Raw genomic sequence first — 10,166 nt, 5'->3', positions numbered from 1 at the left:
CATTGACCATTGGATTGTTGATGATGTGGAGCAGTCAAAATATGTTTTATTCCATGATCCTCACAAAATTTTTTAAATAGGTGACTAGTGAAATTGGTGCCATTATCCGTCACGATGTTATATGGTATTCCAAATAGACTTATTATTCTCATCAGTTCTTTCACAGTAGATTCTGTTGTAATATTTTTCATTCTCTTTATTATTGGAAATTTGCTATACGCGTCCACAAATACCATGTAATCATTATCTCCGAACTGTGCAAAGTCAATATGTACTCGTTCAAAAATTTTAGTCGCGATTCTCCATGGATTTTGTATATTGTGTGGATTGTCTGCCCATTTGTTACATTCTTCACACTCTTTTACCTCTTGATCTAAATCTGCATTTATACCAGGCCACCATAAATAATCTTTCGCCAATAATTTTATCTTGCCTGCGCCTAAATGCCCTTTGTGTAAATCTTTTAACATCTCATTTCTCATTTTCCTTGGTATTATGATTCGGTTTTCTTTAAAAAGGCAATTCTTTATCAAACTCAACTCCATTTCCATATTCTTGTATGTTTTGTTTTTTATATCTTCACCATGTTTGATGTTATTTATTACTTCCATTAATTCATCATCATCGTTTGTTTCTTTCACTATTCTTTTAAGTTTATTGGTATGTCCCATAAATCACTAGTAATCTCATTATTTTCTATATTTTGTATATCCTCTTCAGTATTTCTTTGTGGTAATCTTGATAAACAGTCTGGTATTGTATTGCGATTACCAGCTCTGTGAACTATCGTGAAATCATAAGCTCCCATAGCCAAATTCCACTTTTGCAATCTCATCGATATTGACGTGTTATCTTTTAATCCTTTTGTAAATATGTAAACGAGTGGCTTGTGGTCGGTTATAATGACGAATTTGGAACCTATGAGGTACTCTTGAAACTTCTTCACTGCATATACTATTGCTAAAGCCTCTCTCTCGATATTTGTATAGTTAATTTCTGCTTTCAATAAAGTTCTCGATGCGTATGCTATAGGCATCTCCTTACCATTTCCTTCTATATGAAATAAATAATACAGCACCTAAACCTTTTTTCGAAGCTTCCGTTGCGATACCTATCGGCAAATCTGGATTGTAATAATTTAACGATGGTGGTGTACTAATTAGATTCTTCAAATCATCATAACATCTTTGATGTACGTCATTCCACAAAAATTTTTCTTTATTTACTATCTTGTATAATGGATCCGCTAAATCCGCAAAATTACATAAAAATTTTCGGTAATAACTAGCCATGCCCAAAAACGTTGCTAGTTCTTCTTTAGTTGTTGGTACTGGCATGTCCGTAATGGCCTTTATCTTTTTTCCATTCGGATGAATCCCCTTATCATTGATGTCGTGTCCTAGAAATCGTATTTCTTTCTTGAAAAATATACTCTTCGTAAATTAGGTATTAGTCCATATTTTGAGATTCTGTCAAAAACCAATTTTATGTTTTTTCATGTGTTTTTCGTCATCATCACCAGTAATTAATAAGTCATCAATGTAGAAAATAACGCCTTTTAAATCACCAAAAATTTTATCCATAGTCTGCTGAAAGATAGCTGATGATGTCTTTAAACCGAAAGGAAGTCTGGTGAATCTGAAGTAGCCTCTATGCGTGGATATGGTGAGAAGATTTCTTGATTCTTTGTGAATTGGTATTTGAAGGAAAGCATTCTTAAAATCTTTTTTTGTAAACTTCTTGCCTTTTGACAGCTTTGATATAAGGTCATTGATTCTTGGAATTGGGTATTTGAAGTCTACCAGTGCAGGATTGATTGTGCTCTTGAAATCTACGCAAAGCCTCAATGTACCATCGCTCTTATAAACAGGTGTGAGCCGACTCGCCCAGCGTACTTCGTCCACTGGCTCGATTATCTTGTCATCGATCCACTTCTGCAACTCCTTTGTTAACAAATCATGTCGTTTATATGGCACTCGTCTTGGCGGTATTATTTTTGGTATAGCGTCCTGTTTAAGATAAAGTTTAACATAACTGCGATTTATAGGCTTTTTGTCAACTTTGGTTTTACAAACGTTTATCATCTTTTGTATTGCATCATCATAATTTTCTTCGACATGGTTTACAAATTGCTCTAATATGTTGCCAAACGCTTTCAACCATGTCCTACCTAACAGCGGTATTTTATTGCTCTGCCTACATGTATGTTCAAGATCTCTGTCTTGTTTCCATATTTTGCCTTGATGTCAATGGTGCCCAACACCTTTATAATTCTCCCATCATAGCCCGTAAGTTTTGTTTCCGATTTCTTTAATGTTTTAATACCAATTTTTCTTGCAACACTTATTGGTAGTATTGTGAATCTTGACCCCGTGTCTATCTGTAATTCAATTGGCACATCATTAAGGTGCATCGTGATTTTATATGCGTCATATGCTTTGTTATTATCATCATCAAGATTATTTATATCCACATTAAAAAGACTATATTCTTCTTTTTCAATTTTATCACAATTTACATCCTTTATTTCCTTTATTTCTTCTATATTGACCGTATTTACTTTATTTGAGTATCGCCGTTGGTTATTGTCATTATTTCGGTATCTGTTATTATTATACGATTGATTGTAGTTTTGGTTGCAATTCTGTTTGTAGTTACGATTATAACTTTGATCGTAATTCTGATTATATCTTGGTCTGTATCTTGAATCATTATTATTTCTATCATTGTATCTGTCATAATTACGCCTATCGTTATAATTATCATTATTGAATCTCGATCTTGGCGCTCTGTCATTATATTGATATCTATGATTAAAGTTATTTTGATACCGCGGATTGAAATTGTTACGATAACGTGAATCATAATTGTTTCCTTGAAACCTCTGCCAATTATCGCATCTAGGTGTCCACTGCTGTCTAAACCCATTATCATTTGAAGTACATGCCAATCTATTGTTACCATCGTATTTCAACCTCATCTATCGCTTTCACCGTGGTTCCTGCTTCAATTTTTATATTATCAATTTTATTTAAAATATTGTCACACGCTTCTTTCTCTTCTATATCTGCTGCTGCCTTTAGTATCATATCTATATTTACATTTTCCATTTTAGAAATTCTCTGCCTGATTTTCTTACTTATCGATGAAAGCCTTATTTTTTCTATCGCTCTCTCAAAGTCTTCATACTTACATTTAGTATTTAAACCACATACTCGAGTTACGCAGACCTGAAATTTTTCACCTGGATTTTGCACCGCTGCCGCAAAATCAACATTGTAACTGTCCATAGATTTTTTAGGGTGTAGAAGTTTAAACTTCTCGATTAAATTTGTAAGATTAGAGAACTCGGACGATGTACAGATTGCCTCTAGATTTAAGTACTCGTCTTCTGGTAATCTGTTTGTGAAAATACTCGCTTTTTCCGCTTCCGTCCATAGGCTATCTTTTAATACGGAATCGAATCTTTTTTAAAAAAACTCAACGTTCCCCGTAAACGCCGGTACGTCAACTATATTATTTTTTGTATTTACTAACGGTTTCATAATATATATTATTTATAATGATCGTTTATTTCACAACTTATTTATATCATATATCACACGGAAAAAAAAATATATTTATATACGCATGTAAAATTGAATAATACAAGCTAATAAATTTATCTGGTGGCGTTGGTCAAATGATTCAATCTCTTCGATAGCATTGAGCATTAATAAAGAAACTATTCCCATAGGAGTCAGTGAACTCCTGTCCTTGTATGGCCGAAAACGCAGTTTGCATGTCATCTGCATTATCGTAATAGAAGAAATGAACCAATCTTGTTTCGTGTATAAACGGAATGGATTTGTGCGTCGAAGTATTGAGATGTTGCCTGATTTCAAAGCGTGATGGACATCTTATAATCATAATGTATCGAAATCGCTCTGTCATATTGTAACTATAAACTGAGACTATTATAAGAATTGTAAACGTCGGAATACGTTGCCACCATATAAGAATTCTACGATTTCTCGGATATGTGATAAGGATGAGATTTTATAATTTAAAGTTGACCACAAATATTTAATTTATCTTTTTTTATTATAACATATAAATTTCAAAAACTATCATATAACAAAAAAACATAACAATATATACAAAAAAAGTATAATATATCAATATCCTACAGATATGTCTTTCAAATATAATTTATCGTTATAAATCATTTTTAACTTTTTACCTTTAAATTGATCTTTACTTTTACATTTAAATCGATTTTACTTTTACATAAAATATTTCATTATCACCTCAAGTGATTTTATTTAAATTATTTCCACAATATAACATGTACTATATTTCTTTAAAAAATATATTTACTAATGTCTTGTAGTATTATTATAAAATAATAATAATAATAATATTTGTATTATAATTTTGTAACTTATATTAATAATTTGAGAAAATAAATAAAATATTATTAATAATATATTATTACAAAAATAATACATTGCCTAAAAAAACCAGGCAATGTACACTTTGCCTGGTTATTTAGGCAATGTGTACATCTAATTCTCCCTGCACCCTGCCTACCACCGTAACACATTGCCTAAAAAAATCAGGCAATGTGTACATTGCCGAAAATAACACATTGACGCTAATATATATACTATACTACTTGATTGACCATTTATTAAATACATTTAAAGGTGTCCATACATTGGAGTCAGCTGTAGCACCATTTTATGGCTTGTACATCGATTAAATGACATTAATATGCTTTCATATAATAAAAATAAATTCAATATCGAGATGAAAACCACAAAATGGCACTACAGCTTGTTTCTATGTATGGACACTTTTATTATTTATTTTTTTAATAATTAGGTTTACATTCTTTATTAATGTGAAAAATTTCGATCATAGGTATAACCATTATTTAATTGTATACTACAAAAAATCAAAAAACTTTGGAAAGATTTTCATTGTTTAGTGGTCCTTTACCAGGTTTACCCGAAGAGACCATTTTGCCTTCTAATCGCCCTTCTCCATTTTCCGTGGCCATGGGCATCATCTCAGGTCAAACCTAGCATCTTGTTATTATGTACAATTGTCAGTTGCTTAATCAAGATTTTTTCTTTTCTATTTAAGTTGACTGAACAATTAGAAGAAATAGTTCTAAAATATGGCAATCTTTTATGCATATTTAGTGTCTGACTTTAACCCCATTATAAAGGAAAAAATTATTAATGACAAGATTTTGGTAAATCTTAATATAAAAAAGCGAGTGAAAGCATTTATTCTGCAAATTTTAACAATGTTTTGCTTAATTGTATATTAATTTAGTTTGGTGGACAGTATAAAGAAAATGCCCCTTTACCTAAATTACTGACTATTGTAATATATTATTATAATAATTAGATATTCAATTTAACAATATACTGCAGTTATATTTATTACCAGGGATCCAAACCTAAACAAATATCGGTTCAGGTTCGGATAAAAATAACTTAGGGTTCGGTTCGTAAAAAATAAATACTTCGGTTCGGTTTGAACAATTTTGTATTATTTCAATCATTAAAATAAAAAACTTATACATAAAAATCTTCATTTTTATTAATTGCAGATTATAAAATAATATTTAAATTATAAATAATACAAATAAATATCAATGATTAATTTTAATATGAACAATATTAAACTTTATTTACTTAAAAAATTTTTATTAGGCCGCACAATTAATTAAAGATTCGTCTCACTCAAATTACATCCATTAAGAGATAGTATAAATTTAATTGTTGAAAAACATCTTTCCACACTACCTTGGGTAGCTGGCACTGCCAGTATGATATCAAACCATTTATATAATTTTGGGCATCGATTACCCTGAATTCTCCAATTGCTTAAAATATTCACCGTTTTATTTAACCTAGGTTCTTTAGAAAAATTAATTATAATATTTATTTTTTTGATTATATTTTGCCAAATACTTAAAGATTAATTGCAACATTAGATTGAATATTTTAAGAATTAATTTTAATTTTAACAAAAATAAAAATTACATAGAATATTTGGGATATCAATATTTACTACAGAAATCTGGTAAAAGTGCCATATATTACTATTGCCGCAACAAAAAATGCGGCGGCAGAGCAAAACTCACCATAAATTGTGACTTTAGTATAACTAAAAGTCATGCAGAGACCTGTAAACCAATCCAAAGTATTTAAATTTAATTACAAATATATATTATTATATTTTTAGATGTTTTACCTTTATCTTCTAATATTATCTACTCAATTCAAATTTTAAAGGTATAAATATTTTCTCATAATTTTTAAACAAAAAACTCAATATTAAATAGGTGATATTCTAATAGCAAGTACTTCCCAAGGGCAATCACTGAACCTTCCTAATCAAGGTTAAATATTATAAACAATTTTAAATAAATATTGTCATTTTAGGTACAACATATTATAATACCATTATCTAAGCACAAATTTTAAAATAGGTGATATTCCAATAGCAAGTACTTCCCAAGGGCAATCACTGAACCTTCCTAATCAAGGTTAAATATTATAAACAATTTTAAATAAATATTGTCATTTTAGGTACAACATATTATAATACCATTATCTAAGCACAAATTTTAAAATAGGTGATATTCCAATAGCAAGTACTTCCCAAGGGCAATCACTGAACCTTCCTAATCAAGGTTAAATATTATAAATAATCTTAAATAAATATTGTCATTTTAGGTAACATATTATAATACCATTATCTAAGCACAAATTTTAAAATAGGTGATATTCCAATAGCAAGTACTTCCCAAGGACAATCACTGAACCTTCCTAATCAAGGTTAAATATTATAAACAATCTTAAATAAATATTCTCATTTTAGGTACAACATATTATAATACCATTATCTAAGCACAAATTTTAAAATAGGTGATATTCCAATAGCAAGTACTTCCCAAGGGCAATCACTGAACCTTCCTAATCAAGGTTAATTATTATAAACAATCTTAAATAAATATTCTCATTTTAACAAACATATTATAATACCATTATCTAAGCACAAATTTTAAAATAGGTGATATTCCAATAGGTGATATTCCAATAGCAAGTACTTCCCAAGGACAATCACTGAACCTTCCTAATCAAGGTTAAATATTATAAACAATCTTAAATAAATATTCTCATTTTAGGTACAACATATTATAATACCATTATCTAAGCATAAATTTTAAAATAGGTGATATTCCAATAGCAAGTACTTCCCAAGGGCAATCACTGAACCTTCCTAATCAAGGTTAATTATTATAAACAATCTTAAATAAATATTCTCATTTTAGGTACAACATTTTATAATACCATTATCTAAGCACAAATTTTAAAATAGGTTATACTCAAAGTCATTCAGCTTACACATCCCCTCTTTGCTCATATATCTCCCCATATATTCCTGATTTTCAAAGTAACATTTTTATAACAAATCAATTTAATCTATAAAATATAGATGCTCTTAACATATCAAATGATTTCTATACATCTCCTCTTAATTCAGAAATAGAAAGTAATAATTCTTAATGAAAATATATATATCACTATATATATAGGCAATTATTTTTTAGAAAATATGGATAATTATGGATTTGCAGAATCTCTAATAGATTTTAATGAAAATATTCATATTTTTGGTAAATTTCTATATAAACTTCTAAAAAATTTCTTATATTTAGAGGAACCGACATTTATCGATAGCCAAAAGGGCAAATCATTGCTCTTTTTTCAAAATTTTCTTTACCGTTATAACGGTACATACAGGAATACAATTTACTATCGTTGCTTAAAAGCTGATTGTAAAGTGACGTGTAAATATATTCAGGGATACACAATATCCAAAATGCACGAACATCAAAATCATGCTATACTTTTTCACAAATTAAAAACTTTGCAAACAGTAAAAGCAACGGTACAACAAAATCCTTTAGATACAAGGATGAATATCTATCTAAAGGCATTAAACTAACAATGCTCTGAAGATCCAGATATAATCAATTATCCAGGAGCCTTACCACCTTTTATTTCCGTTAAAAATACGATTAACCGTGTTTTAAAACAAACCAGGCCAAATATTCCCATTAGCAATGACACAATTGTATTGACCACTGAATTGATAACAACATTCAGTGGTGATAACTTCTTAATTAAAAACAATAATAACAAACTTATTGTATTTGGGTCTGTCATGTTAGTCAGTTTATCTTCTTATACAAAATTCATTTATATGGATGGGACTTTTTACACATGTCCACGTTTTTTTAGCCAATTATATACTATACATATCATGTATAATCAAACGATGATCCCTATCATATATGCACTTCTTCCAGATAAAAGGAAGGAGTCCTATATTGAGCTATTTCAAATAATCGTGGAATATGGGACATTGAATGGTATCCAGTTTTCACCAGAAATGGCACAAACCGACTATGAAGCAGGAGCGATATCTGCTCTACAATTTGTATTTCCCAATATTTTAGTAAAGGGTAAAGTTTAAATTATATATAGTTGTATAATTTATTTTTAGGCTGCTTCTTCCACTTTACGCAGGCCATTTGGCGTAAAGTTCAGCATTTAGGTTTAGTCAAGCAGTATAAAGAAGAGACTGCTGTATACACTATTGTTCGAAGGATGAGTGTATTACCTTTATGCAAGAGAGAGGACATTCAAGTGGTCCGTGATTCTTGTGTAGATCTAGCAGCCAATGACCCGTTAATATTTAGTTTCTTAATATATATGGATACTACCTGGATAAATTCTGATGCAATCTTTCCTCATCAAATTTGGACCAGGTAATTATTTCATTTTTATTAATTCCTCACAATTTATATAAAAGTTTATAATATTTTTAACATTTAATACATTGTTTGGTGTTAGGTATAAGATTCAAGGTCCTCGCAGTAATAATCATCTTGGAGGATATCACCATTCCCTCAAGCGAATGGCAAAAAAATGCTCATCCTGACATATATTCATTAATTCGCGTTTTAAAAGATAACCAACGCCTGACAGAACTTAAAGTTATACAAATCAATAACGGGGAAATAGTTACGGAGAAAAATAAAAAATCTGTGATAATTAATAAAAAAATTGTAAACTTAACAGCATTATATGATATTACTTCTAATTTATTTTTTTTATTGATAAAGTGTCTGATTTAATAAAATCATATTAAATATATATTATTAAATTTAAAATAGTTGTAGATATATTGTTAATAAAAAATTTAATATAAAATTGATAAAAAAGACCAATATACTTGGTGTTTGAAATGATACTTTATTTTTTTTTTGTTTACGTGACAAGATTTTCACTGGATGTAGATATCTATCATAAATCTATATACAGCGTCTACATGAGCGGGAGAGGTAGGAACAGTTTGCATCCTATTTTTTGAAGGGGTGGGTGGTAGGCTGCCTTAATGGGGGTAGGATAAAAATATTTTGGGGTTATCTATTAAATCTTGAGATGAAATAAGACAAAATTTATTGCTGTAAAAATTAATACTTTTATTATGGAATTATTATAATACAATTCATCGATCAAATCTATATATTGCAAACAATCATACACATTGTTTTCCAAATAAACTATCCTTTTAAATGTAATTTAAGGTTTAGATATTTCAGCAAGCTCATAATGCCATAATAATTAATTCATTGTAAATAATGGGAGTTTTAATTGAATTTCTCCCTTAAGATATATATTTGTATTAAGTATTTTATCTATTGATAAAATTTTTTAATGCTTTTTAAAATAATTAAAAATTTATAAAACGCATACTTAATAATATTATATATATATATTAAAATTTATTATAATATCCCCCTTAAAATATATATTTGTTACTAAGTATTGAATATAACTATTGATAAAATCTTTTATTGCCATTTAAAATATTTTTGTAAAACGCCTTGTTAATAATATAATTTGTAATTATATACTAAAATTTATTATAATTTCTCCCTTAAGATATATATTTGTATTAAGTATTTTAACTATTGATAAAATTTTTTAATGCTTTTTAAAATAATTAAAAATTTATAAAACGCATACTTAATAATATTATATATATATATTAAAATTTATTATAATATCCCCCTTAAAATATATATTTGT

At 28.7% G+C, this 10,166-nt stretch overlaps 2 protein-coding genes and 1 long non-coding RNA gene across 3 annotated transcripts; 2 read left to right on the top strand and 1 right to left on the bottom strand.

Moving 5' to 3' along the window:
- Positions 1–2,170: 2,170 nt before the first annotated feature.
- On the bottom strand, positions 2,171–2,980 carry LOC135931792 (GATA zinc finger domain-containing protein 4-like). The gene has a single exon (XM_065469086.1). It carries the CDS (start codon positions 2,978–2,980, stop codon positions 2,171–2,173), a length of 810 nt encoding a protein of 269 aa, XP_065325158.1.
- Positions 2,981–6,080: 3,100 nt separating this feature from the next.
- On the top strand, positions 6,081–6,407 carry LOC135931094 (uncharacterized). The gene is made up of 3 exons (XR_010572936.1): positions 6,081–6,201; positions 6,244–6,293; positions 6,344–6,407. It is a non-coding gene; the product is annotated as an uncharacterized LOC135931094 (long non-coding RNA).
- Positions 6,408–8,287: 1,880 nt separating this feature from the next.
- LOC135922265 (uncharacterized) lies at positions 8,288–9,110 on the top strand. The gene is made up of 3 exons (XM_065456677.1): positions 8,288–8,533; positions 8,575–8,839; positions 8,925–9,110. The coding sequence occupies exons 1-3, from the start codon at positions 8,332–8,334 to the stop codon at positions 9,010–9,012; spliced, it is 555 nt and encodes a 184-aa protein (XP_065312749.1). The 5' UTR covers positions 8,288–8,331; the 3' UTR covers positions 9,013–9,110.
- The last annotated feature ends 1,056 nt before the right edge of the window (positions 9,111–10,166 follow it).

This window comes from Gordionus sp. m RMFG-2023, chromosome 1 (genome assembly GCF_954871325.1).
Source record: "Gordionus sp. m RMFG-2023 chromosome 1, tfGorSpeb1-WG-v2, whole genome shotgun sequence".
In the NCBI taxonomy this organism is placed as follows: domain Eukaryota; kingdom Metazoa; phylum Nematomorpha; class Gordioida; order Chordodea; family Parachordodidae; genus Gordionus; species Gordionus sp. m RMFG-2023.
Note: the sequence above shows the minus strand (reverse complement) of the source record. Positions and strands in the feature narration are given on the sequence as shown.

Coding starts and splice junctions, on each gene's coding strand:
- LOC135922265 (XM_065456677.1), top strand. CDS start 8,332: ATGTATAATCAAACGATGATCCCTATCATATATGCACTTCTTCCAGAT. Junction 8,534..8,574: donor TCCCAATATTTTAGTAAAGG/GTAAAGTTTAAA, acceptor ATTTATTTTTAG/GCTGCTTCTTCCACTTTACG. Junction 8,840..8,924: donor CCTCATCAAATTTGGACCAG/GTAATTATTTCA, acceptor GTTTGGTGTTAG/GTATAAGATTCAAGGTCCTC.
- LOC135931792 (XM_065469086.1), bottom strand. CDS start 2,980: ATGAGGTTGAAATACGATGGTAACAATAGATTGGCATGTACTTCAAAT.